Source organism: Archocentrus centrarchus, chromosome 4 (assembly GCF_007364275.1).
Source record: "Archocentrus centrarchus isolate MPI-CPG fArcCen1 chromosome 4, fArcCen1, whole genome shotgun sequence".
NCBI lineage: Eukaryota > Metazoa > Chordata > Actinopteri > Cichliformes > Cichlidae > Archocentrus > Archocentrus centrarchus.
Window position 1 is genome coordinate 22,879,559 of NC_044349.1, and position 23,015 is coordinate 22,902,573.

General features: G+C 38.8%; 1 protein-coding gene across 3 annotated transcripts; it reads left to right on the top strand.

Moving 5' to 3' along the window:
• The first annotated feature begins 486 nt into the window (after positions 1-486).
• On the top strand, positions 487-22,013 carry ghrhrl (growth hormone releasing hormone receptor, like). 3 transcript variants are annotated; one of them, XR_004019892.1, is made up of 14 exons: positions 487-596; positions 9,258-9,363; positions 9,926-10,033; positions 11,886-11,977; positions 12,786-12,889; positions 13,778-13,910; positions 14,090-14,243; positions 16,672-16,732; positions 17,038-17,107; positions 17,465-17,556; positions 18,342-18,471; positions 18,752-18,793; positions 19,208-19,319; positions 20,606-20,719. XR_004019892.1 is itself a non-coding variant. In XM_030727673.1 (13 exons), the coding sequence occupies exons 1-13, from the start codon at positions 543-545 to the stop codon at positions 20,705-20,707; spliced, it is 1,248 nt and encodes a 415-aa protein (XP_030583533.1). In that variant the 5' UTR covers positions 487-542; the 3' UTR covers positions 20,708-22,013. The 3 variants fall into 3 exon arrangements, 1 of the variants encoding a protein (XP_030583533.1); XR_004019891.1 differs by having other exon boundaries at positions 19,208-19,364; positions 20,606-20,695; XM_030727673.1 differs by lacking the exon at positions 19,208-19,319 and having other exon boundaries at positions 20,606-22,013.
• Positions 22,014-23,015: the final 1,002 nt, after the last annotated feature.

Sequence of the window (23,015 nt, forward strand, 5' to 3'; positions counted from 1 at the left end):
TAGCAGTATTCTTCTCTATGCCTTTGAATACAGCACACAATCAAGCACGTTAAAACAGCTTATGCTTGATATGAGACATACTTCCCAATTAGAGCGAGCAATGACATTTTCATAGCGCAGACCATATTTGTGCGTGTTTGGCGACGCAGCCTGGCTCAGCAAGGCAGAAGCGCACGGCTCTAATTGTTTCTGAGCTGTCAAGTTTGCAGCTGATACTAGGAACTGGTGTCAGTTTTCAAAATAAAAGACAAGAACGGTGTTGTCTAAGTATGCAACACGTGACCGATACGGCTCAGTCACTCCTATTATAGCAATTATTTTTTTCGTGGAGATATGTGAAAAGTTATTTCTCCGCAATCGCCCCTCAAGAGCACCTTAGGAGCGAGGCTTTTATTGTAGAAAAATATCCCGGAACACCTGTATTTTATATTGTCGCGCTGGTGACAGAAGTATTTGCACCTGGAAAGAGCCCAGCATCCCGTCCTCCTGCTCGAGTGTGTCTCAGGAAAGCAGTTTGGACTCAGCGGAGAGTAACAGACGACATGTACCTTTTCCACGTCCGAGGGCTTTTTCTCACTCTGTGTTTGGCTCCAGCTGTGAGTGTTTCTACTTTAAATGCATGTTTTTTAAAAGAAAAGTCATAACGAACTATTTTTCTCAGCAATTATCAGCTGAAAAGCTGATCAATTGGGACCACTGGAGATAACACTCTACTATTATATAAATGTGTCTGATACAAAAGAGCAAGAGAACAGTGTAATTACACGGCTGAAAGACGTCGATTGCAGGTCATATTTTTAAAGATTTTCTCTTACTGTGTAGACCGCATAATTAGTATTGCATTAATTAAAAGATATGCTGAAAACAAATCGACCCGCCTTTTTGAGCGCCTGGATCTGTTTCCAGACTCTTGTTCTTCACAGAGCTTTAAAGTGTTTCATTTTAACATGAATACATGCATACAATAAAATACTGCATTTCATCCAAGCACTGAATGCGGCTACTGTAAATGCTCAGTATATAGATTAGTCAGCATCTATGCTGTACGTGTATATGCTATATAGACCAGTTCAACTCTTCATTGACGCAAATATAAAATCAATGCATTTAGGCGTGTGGATACGGTCAAGATGACCTGCTAAAGTTCAAGCACCAGAATGGGGAAGACAGGTGATTTAAGTTACTTTGAACTGGTTGTTGGTGCCAGACAGGCTGGTCTGGGTATTTCAGAAACTGCTGATCTACTGGGATTTTCCCACACAACCATAGGGTTCACATGGAATGGTCCAAAAAAGAGAGCATATCCAGTGAGCAGCATGTCTCTGGGTGAAAATTCCTTGTTGATGCCAGAGGTCAGAGGACAGTGTCCAGACTGCCTCTGTCATGATCCTGGACTGGTGGCCCAGTGTTTTGTGTTCTTTAGTTAAGTTTTGTTATATCTGATTATGTTTATTAGTTTTCTTATCGTTTAGATTCTCAGTTTGTTATAGTTTTGAGTTTAGCCTGGTCATTGTTTCCTGTTGTTCTTGTCTTCCTGCGTTTCTGTGTTCCAGTGTCTGCTTGTCCCTGTTCTCTTGAATATTATATTCCCCTTGTGCCCTGTGTTCCCCAGCTGTTTCCTTTCTCCCATTATTACCTCCTGTGTGTATTTAAGCCCCTGTGTTTGTTCTGTTCTCTGTGGCGTCCTCCCTCATGGAGGTGTGGTTTTGTTCCAGTTTTCCTATCACTTTAAGTTCTAAGTGCTCCTTGCCATTGTGTTTATATTTTGGATTATTCAGCATTAAAGTCACCATCTACATTCAGTCCTGTTTTGGAGTTCTGCTTTTGGGTGCACTCTGCCGGCCACACTGCTCGAACATGACAGCTTCGAGCTGATAGGAAAGCAGTGGTAACTTGAATCTGCTTGTTACAACCAAGGAAGAGCATCTCTGAATGCACCAAATGTCGATCCTTGAAGCAGATGGGATACAACAGCAGGAGAATACACGCACGGATCTGTCCTGGCTTGGATCAACAGTTCAGGCTCGTGGTGATGGCAAAATGGTGTGTTGGGGGGGGGGGGGGGGGGGTATTTTCTCTCACACTTTGGGCCCCTTAGTACCAACTAAGCTTCATTTAAACATCACAGCCTACCCAAGTATTGTTGCTATGTCCATCCCTTTATCACAAAGCTCAAATCATCTTAAAATCTTTTCTTGAACACAACAATGACCTCCACAGTCACCAGCTCTCAATCCAAAGGAGCATCTTTTTGACGGATGTGCAGCTGACAAGTCTGCAGCAGCCGTGTGATGTTATCATGTTGATATGGACCAAAACCTCAGAGGAATGTTTCCAGAACCTTGTTGAATCCTTTCTAAGAAGAATTAAGGCACCTCTCAAGGCTAGAGGAGGTCCAACCCAGAACTAGTAAGGTTAATTAATAAATGGCCCGAGTGTATATGTGCTACTGTGTGACTATGGGTTTAATATGTATGGATAAGCAACAGGATTTGTGCATGAATGGGTGGATGAGTATTCTCTATGTTGTGTAGATGGAATATAAGAATTTGTGAGTGAGAAAGCCAACTTTCTTCTGTTTCCAAATGTGAATATTTGCTGGTTTTCTTAGTTTCCTCTGAAAATAAACTGAACATTGTCTTTAGTCTGAATAAACAAGACACATTAAAGAGTCACCAAGCTTTGCCAACTATGATAATGAAAACAATTGCGTACCATTGCATTGAACAATTGTGGTTTTTGGTGCATGTGTATAAAAGATAGTTAGGAAACATGTTGTTTGTGCATTTAAAGGATGAGGTTTGATTATATTATTTGACTTATTTCAGTTACTGCTCACGTTATCTAGTAAGATCGCATCACTGAAAAGTGAAAAATGAAAGTAACTGAGTGACTTTTTTTGCCAGTATTACTATAAATTATTTACTCTGTATTTAGTGCTCCCGTTTTTGTTTGTCCAGTCAATTGCGAAGAAACAAAACAGGCAACAAACCATACACATCTGTGCGCATTCATATGCCGACACTTTTTCTTTCCTAATCAACGGATTTTATGCGGCTATTATCATACGGCCACCTCGCTAATTTCCATAACAGAATAGAAATGTGAAAAGCAGGCAAACGGGTGGTGTGATGATCAGTGCGGCAAAGAGAGAATGGGAACAGGGCAAACACTCATCGCTGTGTACCTCTTCATTCTCTTTCACTACTCAGGACTGCCGAGAATCATAATGAACTGCGCGCGCACACGCACGCACAATCACAACAAGCAAGACCAATGCTGCAATACTGTATGGGAGGTCTGGAGTCTGCTGAATGCTCAGATATGATTGAAAATTTGCACTTTAAACAGGACGTGAGTGGAAAACAAAAAGAAAGACAAAGGGGCCAAAAGGAAATCTAGTTTTGGCTACATAGCTACATATATACATAAAAAATTCATCACATCCCTTCTGAGGTAAACCGTGTTCATTCTGTGAGTAGACTGACTGCTTAAATGTATACTATGTTGCTCGAATGAGTAGACTGCAATTTTGTATTTTCACTTGCTGGAAAAGAGAAGAGAAAAAGTCTGGAACAGAACCCCATGTATACTTTTTAAATAGTTTAAACAAAACAAAAAAATGTGTTAATTGATGAAGTTTAGTTGCACTGTACTGTAGGAAGACTTCATTTGCTGTAATTATGATAAGCTACACTAACTCTTTCATTCATGTTCATCTAACTTGCAAGAAAGCCAAAAAAAAAAACCCTCCAAAATGTCAAACTGTTCTTTTTTATTTGTTTACATAATCTAAACTTTAGAGGCTCACCTTGTTTGTTTATTTCTTTCTTTTTGAATGACCGTGTTATATTTTTGCACTGTGCCTGAGTACTGTGTGCAGCAGCATAAAAGTGCACCCCGTTTGCTTTTGAAAATAGAAGGCAACATCTGCAAAGTGAGCCCATTGCTATGGCCCCTTTTTGGGTAGTTAGTGGATAATGGGCTTCACCTCTTAGAGAACATTTTTTATGGCATACAGCGTGCTAACCTGGCAACGCAAATGGGCCGCTGGCTTTGCATTTAGTTTCAAGGCTCATATTATTCAGACTTACCTTGTGCACCCTCCCACCCCCATCTGTAAATCTCCCAGCATTTCTGTCTTTTAACTGCAGCATACTGTCTCATTTTATTGCGCCATGCACTTGAAATGCATGAGCACGGCATGCACCCTTGGTGCTTGTAACCATCCAGTCTTGACTCGCTGTATTCCTAACCCCCTGCCATTCAGAATGGGCCTTACTTCCTCCAAACTGCATACTGCTGCTCCTATAGAATAAATTTCATCGCAGCAACCCGTTGCATAAGAAACAGCTAGTAATATTTGTAATTTTTCAACATTGAACATAAATGACATGGATTAAATAAACAATGAATTGTCCCTGGTTTAGAAGGAAACTATTTAGCGCTTTACAAACAGCGCAACACACTGCCAAATCTTTCTGTCTGCATTCATTATAGCTGCTTTTTTTTTTATTGCAAATATCCCCTGCCAGCCTTTGAAAAAGAAGAGTAGTAATTGCTGGGTAAAATTCGCCATAACACCTCTCATTATATTATTAGCATTGCATTAGGAACAAAGAGGACTGGTAGTGATATGCATGCCCAGGTTGTTTTCAACATTTCCATGCCATTCATGGAGGGGGGGAGATGGTGCTGAGAGCTTGCATGTTTGTTTCCAGTGACTTAAAGAAATGGAAGGGAAACATGTTTGTGTCCAACAATTGTCATTAAGATTGTGTTCAGTTCCAGCTAGTTTCCTGTATGTGTTTGTTCTATAGGTTTTTGCTTTAGATACTAAAGTGTGATTCTCCACATACATAATCTCTGGCCTTTTTGGAAGACTATGATTATCTGTGTGTTTGTGAGATGGTGAACATGCTGATAGTCAGAAGAAAATGAAAAAAAAAAAAGGCCTGAGTTGTTATATTGCATTGGAGAAACAGAAATGAGCACTTTCATCCAAGTAATGGAAATATGTTTTCAAATAAATCCTTATGAATTACAAGGTACAAGTTTGTTCTTGTTTGGATAAGCAGCCTTCTCTTTGCTTTTGATAAGAATCTCAAAGGCAGACTGTTTCTTGTGAGAGCTAACTGCATAAAAGGATTACAGATGAGGACAGAATTAGTAGCCCCCCCTATGAACATTCCCATGTGTTGTTAAACAGAGCAAGGAATTTTTAACACAGCTTTTCCAAACATCCTAATTTTATTTTGGATGCTTACATTATTTTGCTTTGCACATCAGGATCAAAATTATTAGCTCCCCGATTGTCAAATATTTATCCTTACTGCTGGATAACAGCCTGGAGTCATTTGTTGTAGTTTTCAACAGTCTCACTCGTGTCTCCTGAGAAATCCCAGCCCGCTCTTCTTTGGCAAATCTCTCAAGCTCTTCCAGATTTGATGGTCTTCTGGCATGGACTTTGGTCTTTATCTCACCTCACAGATTTTCAATAGGATTCAAGTCAGGGCTTTGTGCAGGCCAGTCAATAACATTCACTTTTGGTCTTCTGGATGTAGCTCTTCACCAGGGGCGACACATGTTTTGGGTTGTTGTCGTGCTGGAAGACAAAGCGACGATCCAGACCCAGTTTTGCTGCTGACTGCTTGAGGTTTTCTTTCAAAATCTTCACACATCCTTCTTTCTTCATGATTCCTTCTACCTTGACGAGATTCTCACTTCCAGATGCACTGAAGCATTCCCACAGCATAATACTCCCACCACCGTGTTTCACTGGTGGGACGGGTGCTTTGGGGTTGCATGCCTCTCCCTTCTTTCTCCAAACAGCACCTCTGTGGCCAAAGACCTCTAGTTTTTTCTCATCTGACCAAAAGACAGGCTTAAATTATGGATAATCTTTCTTCAGGTTGTTCTTAGCATACTTCAGTCTGGCTTGAAGGTGTTTCTTCTGCAAAAGTGGAGTTTTTCTTGGTCTGCAACCTCACAGTTCATTCCTGTGCAGGGTTCTAGTGATTGTCTTCTTTCAGATTGTAGTTCCTGACTTGGTTAAGTCATCCACTAGTGTCTTGGCAGATGTTCTGGGGGTCTTTAAATACACCTCTCACTACCTCTGCCAGGCTTTTTCTGTACTGTGTGGCTCTCTTTGAATTTCTTGATGATACTTCTCTCCAGTTCTTGACACTTGGAAACGTGGTGATCACTTTTATATCCACCCTCTGGTTTGTGAACATCAACAATTCTTTTTCTCGTATCTGAACTGATTTCTTTTGTTTTTGGCATGACATCTCATAACTTATACAACTGACACTTATTTTCTCACGTTCTTTTTAAAAATGCTACCTCAGTAAAACATGTACATTTTGTGTGTGTGTGTGTGTGTGTGTGTGTGTGTGTGTGTGTGTGTGTGTGTGTTTGGGGGGGGCAAAAAAACATGCATCTCTTTGCTATTCATTCAGCATTTTGTTTTCCATTTCCAAACCAATTTTCACATCACTCTGCAGAATTGGTGCAACAACCCTGAAAGTCAGCCAAATATTTTTCAGTAGGCTCAAATTGCTGTGTTTTTTTCCCAATAATTTTACACCTTGTTTTATTCAAATCAAAGCACAGGTTTATGATTTTAAAAACACTATATCTATGCAGGGCAATGCGCAATTAATTTCATAAAATCGCTCCTGGTGGACTTTCAGATAAGTATGTTTTGCCTATAGAGGAACTCATCTTTTTAAAGGCAAATGCTTGTGGCACACAAATAGATGATCCTATTGAATAGCAATCAGAAAGGTGGTGACTAATCAGGGTTCTCTACAGGAAGCCTTTGTGGTCCCACAGGAATTTAGCATCTGAGGGTTTGTTTCATTAAGAGTTGCTAGCATCTTGTCAGACACTTGTTTTGCCCTCAGGGATTTTTAAACTGAGATGGAAATGAGCTGAAACAAGGACAAAAGCCTGAGCATCAGTAACAGAGATTTTTTTGAGGACTGTGTGACCTGCAATGTTATTCTGTGGAGTTTAACTGGGTTAAAACTAAAGAAATAACTCATGAAGCTGCCCCTTAACTACTCAGGAACAGAAAGCAAAATATTCTCAAAATTTTTTAAGTAAAGGAGCATTATGATATCATGATATATATCTGCCTCAATTTTTAGTTTTCTCCTGCCATCTTTTTATTATGATTATCTTTATGAGGGCATTCACTGACATAATACCTTACCTTGACCTTAACTATCACAAATAAGTGCTGCACCCCACCATCTATCCTAACCTAATGTAAACCTAATTCCAGCATTAACTAATATAAAGTCTTAATCCTGTGAGGACTGGCCAAAATACCCTCACTCCTATGGTCTAAAACTCAGACCAGCCCTCATAAACATAGTTCTGCTACTATAGTACACACACACACACACACACACACACACACACACACACACACACACACACACACACACACACACACACACACACACACACACACACACACACATACACACAGAGTTGTGCATCCATGAATTCAGAGAACATTACGTTATGGTGACTGGCTTTTTATACCCATAGGGAAAACACATCCTCATAAAATCACTGAGTAAAATAAGATTAAGGTCACCAAAACAAGAGCAGTACCTTGACCACACACATGTAAGTGATACACACTGTTATTCCTGCTGACATCATTGTGTAGCTTGCAGTGCCTTCAAGCTCCACACAAAGAATGCCCTTATGCCTATGAAGTGGGGGTGGGGGTAGAGGAGGCGGTCCACCAACTCATTATCTCTTCCATCTGTGATATTTCTGCTTTAATGTTTTTCTTCTTTTATAGCAGATGCTGCACATCATTTCTAAACGGAAATTAGCACATTGCTTTGGAATTAGTAGTCACATTATTAAACTGAGGAATGTGGTGATTAACATCAAGGAAGCTTTTAAGCATTTGTATGAAGAGGCACCATATTGAACTATCTATATACAGGTGGGTAGAAATACTATGGAAAACATTTTAGCAGGAAGCACACTGTTGCAGTATCTTGTAATGACTCAACAAGACCCCCACTGCTGCTCTGACCTTTAGACTGAGACCACATAAGTTCACTGGCAGCATAAAATAATGAAATATATAGACTTTTTGATATATAAATATAGACATTATTGAAGCTAAATGGAGGGACTACAAAATAGCAGTGGATGTTCTGAACCCAGCCTTACCTATCTTACCACTTTAACCCTTTTCTTCTGCATTTACCTATATGTTCATACATTTTCACAGATAAGGGTTCATGGTGTATGTAGTGGGTCCTCTTTCCGAGGATGTCAAATACTGCCATTTTGTCAAAGCCATTGGCAGGTCACATTTGTTCTATGGTGTCTTTGCCCTCACATGCTGTGTTGTGGTTCCCATTTTCATTTTCCAATGTGCAGGGTACTGCTGTGAAGCACAGTTTAACCAAGACTCTAACCCTAACCAAGCAGCATTTAGTGGCTAAACCTGACCGACCATCCATCCAGCCATTCATCCATTTTCTTCAGCGTATCCAGTTCAGGTTCATGGTCCATCCATCCATGCATCTATTTTCTTAACTGCTTATCTAATTCAGGCCCACAGGAAGCTGGAGCCTAACCCAAAGTAAGGTGCAAAACACAAAGCTCCAAAGCTCCAAGCAGCATGCGAACCATGATCTCCTGATGGATAAACAGTGACTTACCGCTTAAGCTGACCTTTCCAGATCTCAGTTGGGTGCAGACAGCATCTGACAGCATTTTTTTTTTTAAATCATCAAAAAAAATGTCTTTTTGTTCAACAGATTGCAATAATACACACAACTTCAAGCATCTACACTCTCTACCCTCCACATCTACATCAACGCTTTACCCTCTGCGAAAAAAGAGATGTTCTTATTTCTTGGGCTCCAAAGAAAAGTCACAGTGAACAATTAGGAGACAGATAAAAAGAAGAATCTCTGAGTCGCAGCATGGATAGAGGCCATAGTTACTCATTTTCAAACTTTCTCTGTGTGCTATACTGAGAGATAGTTTTGGTAAATGCCATCAATGGAAATAAGTGTGTTTTGCCAAGATGTTTTTTTGTTTTTTTTTTACTGTAGAGTAAACTGTCTCTGCCCTTTTAAAAGAAGCCATATAGTTTCTTTTTCACATACATGGAGCACCGTTCTCATGTAATTAGACACTAACTTTGCACATGTTATATCTCTCTGTATATTAAACATCTCTCCCCTTGCCTTGTTTTCTGCCTCTAGGTGTTATCAAGTCTGCATCCTGAATGTGAATACATTTTTCAGCTGGAGAAAGAAGAGCGTCACTGCATTCAGTACATTGCAGAACAGGGGAACAGAAGCACAGAAGGTGTGTTTTCCTTTTTCAGATCAAACCATTCTCTTCTCATCATTGCAATAGCTCATATGAATTCATGCGTGGTTGCAGGTGTGGTATGAAATACAGTAATGCTCACATTAAATACAGGGGTCTGTGCTGGAATAGAAGCATCACAGAAAATATCAGGAAATATTCCTGATGGCATTCTAGCTGCAGCATGAAAACAAAGTAGGTGATAAATCACTCTGATGCATCTGTAAATGAGACCAATAAGGATAGTAACATAAGGATTTATATATGTAATCTATCACAAGATAACAGTCTTGCTTGGGCAGCTACAGTACTTATCTTTTTTGTCCCTACAAGACTTATACTGTAGCTTTGCAGCCACATACTCGGAGGTGGGTGCTAGGCTGTTGAAGATTGCACCCCAAAGCAATGTTCATGATATACACCACTTGCCAACATAGCACTGTATCTCGATGTCTCCATGATTATGTATTGTTAAATCTCTTTCTCTCACCTTCTGATTCAGCACTTTGATACTCACCTTTTCTAACCACCTTTCGCCTCCTAAACCTTTGTTGAAAAGGTTGTTGGCCCTTCTGGGATGCAGTCACCTGCTGGCCTCATGCAGTTGTTGGAGAAACTGTACACAGAGCTTGTCCTGCTGTCTTCTCCCTCTTCAGAAATAATACAGGTGACTTTCAGATGGTCAGATGGTAAAAGTGTGCTGTTATTAAGCCAAATTATTAATCCTCTGATGTCAAAGTGATGTCAAAGTGTGTGTGTGTGTGTGTGTGTGTGTGTGTGTGTGTGTGTGTGTGTGTGTGTGTGTGTGTTTTAATACTGATGTGTTCATAAGCTGGTTGTTTTTTCATTCAGTGATTAAACGGGTCTTTTGGGCAGGCTATGAATTTGTGTGCATGCTTGCCAGGTTGATTGTCACAGGAGAATGCATTCCAATTAATTTTTTACTAAGAGATAAATAAGCAAGTTTGAAAGTGTGCATAGATAGTCAAATACAAAATGAGCAAACGAGATGTATATACCCAGCAGTCTTTGAACCACACTAAGAGGCCATGTTAGCAGCTCTGTGAAGCCATACTTAGGCTTATTTGAGGACCTAAACATGCTTGAAAACTCATGAAATTTCACACACGTGTCAGGTCTGGTCAAAATTGATGTGTTTTAAAGAGGAGCTCCATTGCTGTGTTTCACATACATGTATGAAATTTGGTACGGCAGCACAACAGTTTTATTTACACAGCAGACGGTGGAGAATTTTGCTAGTCGCTGTGCTAACGTACCTGCTAACGTTTCCTTGTTCTGCCGTGAGAATTAATCCGATGTTCAACATTGTTCCACATGACATTTCCCAGGTTGTTCACAGGTTGTTCACACCCCACCTGTCATGACCCTGCACACATTTTGAGAAACGCTGCTCTAATCCAACAGGTAGTCTTACATTTTGAATTTAAGAAGCAGTTTTGGCACCACTTTTGTCTTTCCCACACATTATATTTTAGCAGATTCCTCCTAGGGATTTAATGGGATCAACTTCAGACATCGTTTATGCTAAATTACAAAGCTTTTAAGTTTTTGTTGAAGGAAAAGTCTGTGGTACCATTCACGGCAAATTAATTTCAGTCATTCGCCGTGGTGCTACATTTCATCTACATTTCTGAAATTTGGTGGCCTCGTGTAAAGTCCTAAAAGTTTCTTAGAGTCATGCCATAAACCCAATAGGTATTCAGCTATTTTGAATTTCAGATGCTATCTATCTATCTATCTATCGATCTATCACACAGCAATCACCTAATTGAGCTTCACCCAAATTGTGCTCAAGGTCAAGTTCGTGTTTCTGGTTTTTGTGGGGATTTTTCAATTTTTGCAGCATAACCTTAATGCACACTACTTGCCATTTGATCAAATTCTCATTCCTGATGTACCAAACAATACTCAAGTCAAACTATTTAAAAAATTTGTTAATGTGAGATTCTCAATGTTGATAAATTTTACATGCATGAAATAATATAGAAAGAACCAATGATGTGATAGCTTGAAATATTGCTTTGCCACACATGTTGCATAATTGGTGATGCTCATGGAGGGAGTGCTCCTATTGGTTTACTTTTACATCAAGAAGACATAGTTGAGACCTTTCTGTCACTGTCGTGCTAATATGAATAATATGGGTTCTACCACTCTTGATTTATTTCCACTTCACTTGATATGGTAAGATGGAATTGCGGTACAATGTTGCTGACATTTGTGCTACAGTTTTGGTGTTGGTTTTCGAAATTGTTATGCTGTTGGTTACTACTACACACAAGCTGCATTTGAAAATGTCAGTTTTGCAGATAAAGTCTAGGTGTAAATTCGGGGGTCAGCAATAAATTAAGAAATTTTATGACAATCCACTGAGTACTTTTTCTGACATTTCAGTCTACATCAAAACATTACGCATAAAAATATGCAACCCTGATTCTAACGAAAGTCAGTCTCAGCATTGCATAATTGACTCTTGAGCTTGTGTCTTTCTTCTTTAGGGTCGGTGAGCCGAAACTGCACAAGTGGAGGTTGGTCAAGGCCATTCCCACCCTATCATGTTGCCTGTAATGTGGATGATGACATTCCTGAGGTGAGAGTTGCTGGGGCACGGCAGCTAGGGATGTCAGACTGAGGAATGTGAGACAAGATTGGGAGCACAGAGGTCAGGCAGAAAATTAGAAACAGAAGGAGAAGCACCGGGAACAAAGAGGCAACCAATAGCAATAAAGGGGAAACAAAACAACAGGATAGAAACAGAAGACAACACACCTGTTTCAACTGCAGACACACAAAAATATAAACATATACCATGTTTCAGGACACTTTTGGGACTGTAATGAAGAGAAAATGCTGCGCATATTGTTGCTTTCGTTCCTTTTAAGATCAGGTATATACACACGAAAGCGTAGAAAAATCATGCAAACACTTTTCCAAAAAAGTAATCTAATTTAACCTGTTGTATAATAGCTCAAATTATCTTGAGTCTCAAAGGAGATTTTTATTATTTTTTTTTGGAGGATTCTACATTTGTTGTTAAGAAGAGCATCCTTTTTTATTTAAAAAAAAAAGGACATCTTAAATGTTTTGAAAGGCTGAGGTGAAAAGTTAGTAATTACTATTTGGCACGTTACTGTAATTAAGTAGCTTTTTTGTAGTTGATTCAGTCGTGTGCTTAGCCCAGTCTTACTGCCATAAGGCTAAGACACAAAATATGGAAAGCTTTCTTGCAGTTATTCCGCAGTCATCTCCTCAGTGCAGTTTAGTCTCAATCTTGCCTGTAATTTGGGCTCATTTTGAGACATTACAATCATTTTGATGCCTGACAGCATTTTGAAAAGCTTTGATATTTGAGTATAATGTCCTTTCATTCAAAATCTTCATTTTCATCCTGCTTCCAGACAGAGGAGTCTTACTTTGCCTCAGTGAAGCTCATATATACCATTGGCTACAGCATCTCTCTAGTGGTGTTGGCTGTTGCCGTGTTGATCCTGCTGCTCTTCAGGTATGAACAGAAAATACAGATTCTTCTGTGGTTTTTTATCAGTAAAAAGCAAAGCACATTTCGGCCGACATAAGTACACTTACACAATAGAAATAACATCACTAAATTCAGGTGAACACTTTTGCAAAGGATGCAACTCAGAGGGGGTTCAAAGAACAATAAAGAGGGATTGGTGATGATTTCAAGACTCTCTCTTCAAGTCTGGGTTTATGAAAAACTTGTAACAATAGCTGACACTCACTGCACATGACATATTTGGAACTCTGCCACATGTTTGTGTCCCATTTGGAATCTGATCTGATGGAATGTTTAAGGGAATAGGGATCTGGGAAATTTACACTCTTTGTAATTTAGACTACACAGCTGATAACACTGTGATGTCTGTACACTAAATGTGATGCTATAAAAGCTTTGTGTTACATGAAAACTAGAAAGGAATGAAACAACCACCCTGGCTCTTTTTGCATTTAAATAAGCCCACCAACTAACACCTGTTTTACTGATTGGTTACCATTAGTAGGCTTCACGGGTCTTTTGGTCTCCCTTGAAAGTCTGTGACCGAATACCAAGAGTCTCCTTGAACTTATGCACCAATTCTGTGGATCGAAGGGGCAGGTGCAAAACTTGATGAACAAGACCACTGACATCAGTTACATTTCAGTGTCATTTTTATTTGTGTTTTCTGCCACTCACATTTTTCTTGTTTACTGATCAAAACTATGAACAGAAAAACATAAATTGAAGGCATTCAAGCTGTTAAGGTGCAAAACTGTGTTTGACGATCGAGCCATCTTATAAAATTGTAGAAATGTGGCATTTTTGTATCTGCTGTGCATGATACAACTCAGCACTTTGTATTTATTATGCATTTATTGCTGCTCGTTCCAGGAAGCTCCGTTGTGCCAGGAACTTTATTCACATCCAGCTCTTTCTTACTTTCATCCTGAAAGCTGTGGCCGTATTTATAAAGGATGCTACTCTGTTCTCAAGTGATGACACCAACCACTGCACCCTTTCCACAGTAAGATAATGACGCTCAGGACAAGTACTTCTTGTTTGTATTAAAAAATTCCTCTGGGCAGATTTCCCTGATCTCATATTTATGCATAATCACTTATTGCTTATGCACAGCTTATCATACTAATTCCTCGTTACACTTTGCTCTCTGTCCTTTCCCCCCTTACTGTTCTTTCTATTCAGTTTGCCTGTAAAGCCTCAGTGGTCTTCTGTCACTACTGTGTAATGGCAAACTTTTTTTGGCTCCTGGTGGAGGCACTTTACCTCAATTCCCTGCTGCTCTCCTCTTTCTACCATAGCCGCCGATGCCTCTGGGGCTTCAGCTTGCTGGGATGGGGTGAGGACCTTGGCATACAGTTTCCCCAACATTTGTTATTTTGAGCTGCATACCAAATTAAAGAGCATGACCCTACTTTGAGATACATAAAAGTATGTTAATCTTGCAAGAATTACAACTTTAGAACTCACCTTTTTAGTGACACTGTAATGCACTTCTAAATTAGAGAAAGAGTCAGGTTAAAAAAAAAAACGTTTTACAGTACTGTGCAAAAGTCTTGAGCAATTCCTTATTTCTGCAGAGTTTGCTTCCAAGGAGCCAGACTGTCTTGTCATTTTTTTAAAGCAAGTCTTAAGCAGTAGTTCTCCAGGCTTTCTGAAGATCTTTCAAAAAATGAGGGAGGAATGTTTTTGTGGTTGTTAACCCACTTAGCACTGACCTATGAATCATTCAAGCATAAAATAGGCCTCTAACTCAAGGGATGAACCAGTGTTGTGTCTACATATAACAGACAACTTAGCAAGTAATCAGTTTTAAATTATAGGCACTTTGATACGAGCAGCCTATTGCAAAAACATATAATTTGTTCCCATTTCTTTTGTTGAATCTAAAAAATGTGCCAAAGGCAACACAGTTTGAGAGGCATGTAATAGTATTTTTGTACAGATCATTGTCAGTATGTATAGAAGAGGTCAGAAGAGAGGTACAACAGTGAGCTATTTGCAAAACACGATGGAGGTTCTGTCATGGGTTGGAGCTGCATTTCAGCCAGTGGTGTTACGGATCTTTCAATATTGATGGAGTCATGAATGCAGAAAAGTACCATCAGATTTTGATCCACCATGCAATATCACCTGGAAAGCATTTGATTGGCATTTTTCAGCATGACAATGATTCCAAAAACACTGCCAATGCAGTAAAAGCATAACTGGATGGAAAATCACACAGTGGAACACTATCAGTCATGGATTGGCCTCCCCAGAGCCCAGACCTCAACATTACTGAAAGAGTGTGGGATCATCTTGATAGAGAACAGAACAAAAGACAACCAGCATCCAAAGAAGAGCTTTGAATGTCCCTGAAGAAGCCTGGAGAACTAAGATACTAAAAGAAATAACAAGAAAGGTGTCTAAGAGAGTTCAGTCTGTGTGGAAGAATAAAGGTGGTCATACCAAATATTGACTCTCAAGCTTGTTAGAATTATACAAACTCTGTTTTTACCTTATATACTGTACTTCCATTTATGTTTGCACATCTTTCAATTCACCTATCTCCCATTTTCCTACAAAAATGTAAAGAAATGAGGGGTGGCTCAAGACTTTGCACAGGTCTGCATTGGTGTGGGCGGAGGTACTGTTGTTTTTTATTCTTTTCAAATTGCACACATATTTGCGCTGGGGAGTTTCAGTTTTTTTCTCCATCAAACTTGCACATAGTTTGGAACATTTGTTTCATTTTGGCATTTTGGAAACTATCTGCCTTGTGCTGTAGGCTTTTTTTTTTTTTTTTTTCCTTCATTTAACTTTCAAGTTTCCTTGAAATTGTAGCGCACAAAGCCACGGTTCCCCACAGTGATCCTTTCAAAGCTTAACATTTTTTACCTTTTACTTTTCCACAGGACTTTATGTGGATTGCACCTTAGGTGCTGATCAGTTTTGTGAAATAGAGCAATCTGTGAAAACAAAAAAACTGTGTGCTTTGGGCCAAACTGTGTAACACAAGCACACATGAAGATGTGGCATCCTCAGAATCAAAGGATAGTTTCAAACCTATTACATTTCCAACCTAATAATAAAAGTTTCACAGCAGTCTTCAAGGACAAAAATAACCAGACGCAGTAACATCAGCCAAATATGCAGCATTTTATTATAGCAGCTAAAAACTTTCCTGGTTCTGTGGCATCTATTGAACTAAATTAAAGTATATATTCCTGTGGCAGCTACTGATAATTTTTTTTTTAAATATTTGTGGGCTGGATTTGCGAGTGATTGGGTGTACCTGCCTTTTGCCTTTGACATCTCCAGCCCCACTGTGACCTTGAATTTTCAATTAACCTTTTGACTGGCCACGCCCCATCAAGTCCTGTCCACAGGATGTATGTAGTGCTTCCGAATGTAAATTGTGTATCAGAGAAGGACTATTGGGAGGATTGTGTTTTTTAGTCTATGTGTACATGTAATGTTTAAATTTACTGTAACTTTTTTTTAGATATACCATTTATTTATTTTGGGTGTGTGAGGGAATCACTGAAAATAGACTGGGTGTGGCCAGTTAACAGGTTAAAATTCAATTAATTTCAGTCGTTTGACTGTACTTACTGTAAGAAGTACAATGTAGTGCACAAAGCCTCTAAAACAATTCATTTACTTCCAGTTCCTTGTGCATGGAATAGTGCAGTTATTAAAAAAGTTTATATTCAGCCAGCTGGTTTTAGTGTGTAATGATTACATCTCACTGACATTAGTTTTGGTTTTGTGTCTTTCAACAGGTGTGCCAGTGATCTTCATAGTCCTGTGGATTGGCTCCAGGGTGTATTTTGAGGACACAGAGTTTGTATAAACTTTAATTACCATGTCTGTGGCCACAGTCATTATTATTTCTCATATACACTTCAAGCAACAATTAGAACCAAGGTGAAGTGCTACATTGTGCTAAATTAAAATGATGCATATAAATGGATTAGAGGGAAATATGAATGGAGAGCCTACTGTACATAATATTGTACTGTAATTGTATTTACATGTATAATTTGCACTCACTTCATACTTAGCACTACTTGTCAGGATGCTTTTTTAGAGGATTGAATTTATTGTATGTGATGCTTGACTGACTAAAATGCACATTTCTTGCGCAGATGTTGGGATATCAATGAGGACTCACCCTATTGGTGGATCATCAAGGGGCCGATTGTTGTCTCTATAGCGGTAAATTCACCCATTGTGCTGAAAAATGAAGGATTTTTAATTATACACCAATTAGAGATGATTACGTAGATGATTTGTTTACCTTGTTTTTAGAGACAGTCTCTGAGAAAGGACTGGGATAAACTTCTTTTGTGCCATTAGAGTAGAGTGCAAAAATTGGCTCCACACCAGTCCAAGTCAATTACACACTTGGCTACCCATATTGTTGCCATGACATTTAATAATCATGTTGTTGAAAGCAGCATTTGGTGTAAAACTGGTCACGGCTTTATTCCATTAAAGCAGAATGTATTGGGGTTGGGGGTTTTTTTTTGTTTTTTTTTTTTGATTTTGCATTCTTGCTTTTTCTTTCAACAGGTCAATTTTATGCTCTTCATGAATATCATCAGAATTCTAATACAAAAGCTCAATCCACGCCTGATCCAGTTCAACAACTCCTCTCAGTACAGGTAATCCTTTAGGTGCAGACAAAGTTGTCGACAAAGAGCACTCAAACATGATGCAAAATCTTATATTTTAGTCATTAAGCATTTTGAGCACAGAAAGGATTGAAGAAGTGAAATGAAATTCATCTTTTTTTTCTGATACACGTCGCATCTGTGTGACTTGTTTATCTTGAACTGTTGAGTTTTTTCAGTCTGATGGACACATTTTAAAATACTTTTTTGTCACTCACTGATACTTTCTGTATTTTGATAGTTACACTTTGATGCCGAGAACACTGCAAGTTGTGCCAGAAACTATTGATACACCATAGTAGGCAATGAATAATTCAGTCATTCAGTCTGGCCACGTTCTGCTTACCAAGAGGTTCATTAGACTGTCTAATTGAAATAGACTCACTAATTGACTGAAAAAGTTCAGGCACATCACGTAAATCCGGCTCTCATAAAAGACATACCATAGGTACAGTATGCTAAATGATGCTTGACTTAATTGCACCAGCTAAGTTAAGATGTTCCCCTATACATAAAGGCATTATCTCTGCAGACACATTTTAATAGCCCAATTTGAAATCATGCCCCTGCTGCTTACCTTTCCGCTCATAAAGAGAAGCTACACAGAGAATGATACACACACAGACGAGGATCGTCTTGATTGGCATCTGATCATTACTGTGTCTGCATGCATGATGATGTCAGGTGCAGCATTCAAATGAGGTATGTGCTAGCGGACTTGCTCGGATAGCTTCACTCACCGCGTGCATCTTTTTTTCTTTGCTTCTGTGCAACAGGCGCCTGACAAAATCCACCCTCCTCCTCATCCCTTTGTTTGGAACTCACTACATGTTCTTCAATTTTCTGCCTGACTACTTCAGTGTTAACTTGCGCCTTTGTATTGAGCTCTGCATGGGATCCTTCCAGGTACACACATAGATTGCATAAACACTAATAGGACCATACTGTACATCCTGTACCCTGGTCTCTTTAGTATCCTGTGATAATCCTTCATGTGAACTTCATGGGTGTGAGACAGCATCTTGACTAGATTAGTTCTTCATGTTACTAGCCTAGAGTTGAAAGTCAATTCAGTTATTAAGTTTGCTTTACTTTCTGCACTTTTAGGTAGTGTATTGCATTTATTAATAAAAGTGGCATTTATTATTATCATGAATATTAATGATTAAAACCATCTCTTTCACAGGGGCTTCTGGTAGCAATTCTTTACTGCTTTCTAAATCAAGAGGTCAGTAAAAAAAACACACTACTCTAAAGCATTAATTATAAAACATTTAACAATTCTAACAGATAATTTACACACGCTCTGGTGCATAATGAGCCTGCATATGAGAATCATGCACCAATCAGCCACAATATTAAAGTGACCTGTCCCAAATTGTGTACAGTAGGTCCCCCTCATGGTATGGTAAATGGACTAGTTCTTTTCTACTCTGTCTGAGTACTCAAAGTGCTTACAAAACACATTTACCCCATTCACACAAGCATTTCCACGATTAACTAAGCTAAGTGCTTTTATTATCTAACATTCATACTCCAACACTTGCGTCAGAGAGCAACTTGTTAAGTGTCTTGCCCAAGGATACATTGGCATGCAGCCTGGAGTAGCCAGAAATCAAACTGCTGACCTTCTGCTTAATAGGTGACCTGCTCTACCTCCTGAGCTACAGCCACCCCTGTGGACGCCACAAGACCGCTGAAGCTGTCCTGTGGTGTCGGTCACCAAGCCATTAGAAGCAGATTACTTAAGTCCTGTAAGTTGAGAGGTGGAGCCTCCATCAGCCAGACTTGTTTTCCAGGTCAGTCTCAAAGATGCTCAGTCATGCTGAGATCAGGCCAAGTCATCACCTTGAACTCCCTGTCATGTTCCCCAAACCATTCCTGAATATTTTTTTGCAGTGTGGCAGGGTGCTTTCACTGGCTGAAAGAGGCCAGTGCCATCAGGGAATAGTGTTTCCATAGAGAAGTGTGACAGATGGGCAGATGGGGATATTTAGGTATGTCATGCGTGACAAAGTAACATGGGCAGTTTCCCAGCAGAACATTGCTTGTCTGCTTCTCATAGTGCATCTGGCTGCACATCCCATATATTCAGCAAGCTGCTATGCACAATGTATCCAATAGACCTCTATCATACCCATCATTAAGGTTTTCAATGGTTTGTGCTAAAGTAGCTGTTGTGTGGCAAGGCTTTGCCTCAATTAGCATTTTAATATTGTAGCTGATCAGTGCATTCCAGCGGGAGATAAGTGGTTAAAGTTGTCAGGGCTTAAAGGAAAAATATTTTCTACTTCTCTTCCTGTCACTGCATAAGGAAAGAAGCCAGCAAGATTAGTCAACCTCCAACAGGCTGATAGCAGTGTGTGTGTACACTCACTATACAATATGTGAAAAAGTACTGCTCATGTGCTTTAAGGACACATGAGTAACACTTTGAAGTCACTGAACTGTCATATGAATTATTTAATTTAACTTAGCACATGTATGATTCCTTTCACTGATACACAAAATTAATATGTTGTTCTCAGGAAGGACGAGATCAATATTTGAACACTGTGTTTAGCTTTTACAGTGGGCTGGTTTATTTTGTTCCACTTTTAAAGTATAAAAGAAATAGTTTGACATTTTGTTGAATGCAGGTATTTGATTTCTTTACATAAAAAAATTGATCAAATTCTCATGTCTGCTTTATATAAAGCTACAGCAGCCCTACCTTAGCCTGGCTCTGACTTCAAAAGTTAACTTGATATTCTCTTTTGTTTAGCTTTGTTTAGTTCTGCAAAAATTTAATCAAAGAAATTAAAAATCCTGAATTATTTTTGTTCTGAGCAGTTTTGCTATCTGGATGATGGGTTCCCAGAGTGCTTAACAAATAACAAGACAAATAATTTAGAAATCTGTCAAAAACTACAATTATATTGTTATTTATAGTTATTGTTATTTATAGTAAACAGAATTCACATTTTTATACCCAGATTTTAATGACATAATCTAAACACTGATTTAAACAAATATATGTGTCTATGTGTTTGTTTTGTAGGTCCAGAAAGAGGTCCACATGCAGTGGCTGAGGTGGCAGGAAAGCAGTTATGGGGTGGTGTCTCCTGCTCCGAAAGGCAGCCAGATGGACACGCCCTTCTAGAACTCTGACGTGTTTTTTACTTCATCCTGTTGGACCTTTGCTGAATATTTGCAAAGAATTGATTCTGCGCACATCATAATTTCTAACGAGCTGTACGTAGCACACACAATAACAGAGGTTGTCGACCATGCATCACCGAAGCCGGAGAGCCTGGAAGTAATTTCGGACTGATTCACTGACTGTTCTCCTTCAGTCAGATTGAATGTACTGAGGTGAACTATCAAAGGGAGAAAAATTCTGAAATCCCTTGACATTTTACACATCCTACAAGCGAGCGTCTGTCAGTTTCTATCTGCATTTCCCAAAGGGCACTGTGACAACTGAATTAGAATTTAAAACATCCTTGGAGGCATCAAAGGTCAAATTAAAGAATAATCATTTTGCTTAGCCCAGCAATTATGTAACCATCAATTAGCAAGTAAAATGTTTCATTCTGTGTTGTTGTTGTTTTTTTTAACCAGCAAAACTGCACATTAGCATTTTAAATGCTTAACTAAGACCTAGTATATTAAAATCTGATTTCATCTGTTCTTAGCCTGCAGGACACTACGCAGACTTTTTCTTATGACGCTGTAGCTTTAGTGCCAGGTGACACACAAATGACTCACCTCTTTAATCACTCAAATTACAATTAAAATGTTTTATTCTTAATGGCTTTCATATTATTCATTGGTATTAAAACATTATTGGGCACACAAGGGAGAAGTATTGTACAAATTTTGATACTTTCTTCAGTCTTTTGCCTCTTTTATGTATTTACTCGGGCTGTTTTTCATTTAAAAATGGAAACCTGCACACTCAACCTTAAATGGCATGTTGTTGAAATGCACTGTACTGCAGACTTTGAAGGTTAAAACTAATGCAGCATGTTGTGTTCTGTCAAGTTGTGTAGTCAACCAAAGTGAACAAATGATCTGCAGCTCCACTGCCATCTGCTATTCAGCACTGAAATGGAAAAAAAAAAAAACAAGGATTTATTGTGTTAATAGTTCCAAAATGTTTTTGATACATCATATTCAACTTCACACGCTAATGTATTGTACAGTGCTTTCAGCTGCATGATAAAAGAATAATAATATTGCATAAATAAAAATCATTTTTACATCTTGTTTGGTGGGAAATAATCTGATAAAATGTTTGTTTTTTCAGGTCTACACTGTGCGCAGTTTATTTTACTCTGAAGTTTATTTTATGTAAATGAATCCTTATTTATAAAGTGAATGTAAAAGCTTTTAGACTGTTCCTTGATCAGTCTAACAGTTTTAACTGAGCCTCTTTCTTTGATCTTTTAAAGCCTTGTACCATGTCAGACTTCTGGAGGTTACAGCATAAACACCTTTACTCAGTGGAATTATGACTCTCTGCATCTTCTTTCACAATGAGAGAATTCATCAGTTGGCAGCTACAAAATGTTATAACACTTATAAAAGCAAAGCCATAAATAGTCTTCTTTATCTAGAAACTGCTGCGAAGATGATGGGATATCTACCTGTTTAAGTACACATCTTAGGTCTGTTATGCACTGTGGTTTGTATGTCATTTTTCCAGCTTTATTATAGCACTGCCATTAAAATTTGGAGGAGTATTTGCGATTCAATTTTCACATGCACCGATTCACATGCAGGTGAAGCGGTGATTCAACAGAAACCATTAGAAGAAATCTAATGTTTCCAGTTGGGAAAAACAATTAAAATAATCATGATCCATTAGAGGTTTCACAGTTTCACAGTCTGTATTGTGTTTGCTGTGATGCTTTCTATTATTTTCACTCCATACAAAAGATGCAGGGGGAATGTGGGCAGAGGACCCTAGATAATGTACTTTGATCTAACTGCTGTTAAGGCATCTTTGAGCAAGGGACAAAGTCATCCATTAGAGCTGTGCTCACTGGCCAGCAGAAGAGAGCTTGACTTCCTCCAGTTAAAAATGTTGAATGTAGCAGAAAAATGTGATTTAATTGTGTTTTTCTCAGATATTTCTTATGGTAGAAAACACAATAGGATAAAAAATTAAAACATCACTGGAAATAAATCATTCTTAAGTAACACTAAGAGCAGACCAAGTAAGAAACTACTAGAGTTTAAAATAGACACACAATCTCTGTGAGATGTCTGATTCATTCGTAAAGTGGCTGCTGAAGCAGAAAACAAAAGATTTTTTTTATCATCTCTGCCCGTCATTTAGTAATTTCCAGCAAGTAGTAGATCTGATGTAGTTACAAGATGAACTCTGAAGTATTTTTTTTATATAGCTGTGACTGAAATGTGCACAGAAACAGCTTTACAGGAAAAATACAGGTGAGTCAGTG

Coding starts and splice junctions, on each gene's coding strand:
- ghrhrl (XM_030727673.1), top strand. CDS start 543: ATGTACCTTTTCCACGTCCGAGGGCTTTTTCTCACTCTGTGTTTGGCT. Junction 9,364..9,925: donor GGGGAACAGAAGCACAGAAG/GTGTGTTTTCCT, acceptor TTTGTTGAAAAG/GTTGTTGGCCCTTCTGGGAT. Junction 18,794..20,605: donor ACTGCTTTCTAAATCAAGAG/GTCAGTAAAAAA, acceptor TTTGTTTTGTAG/GTCCAGAAAGAGGTCCACAT.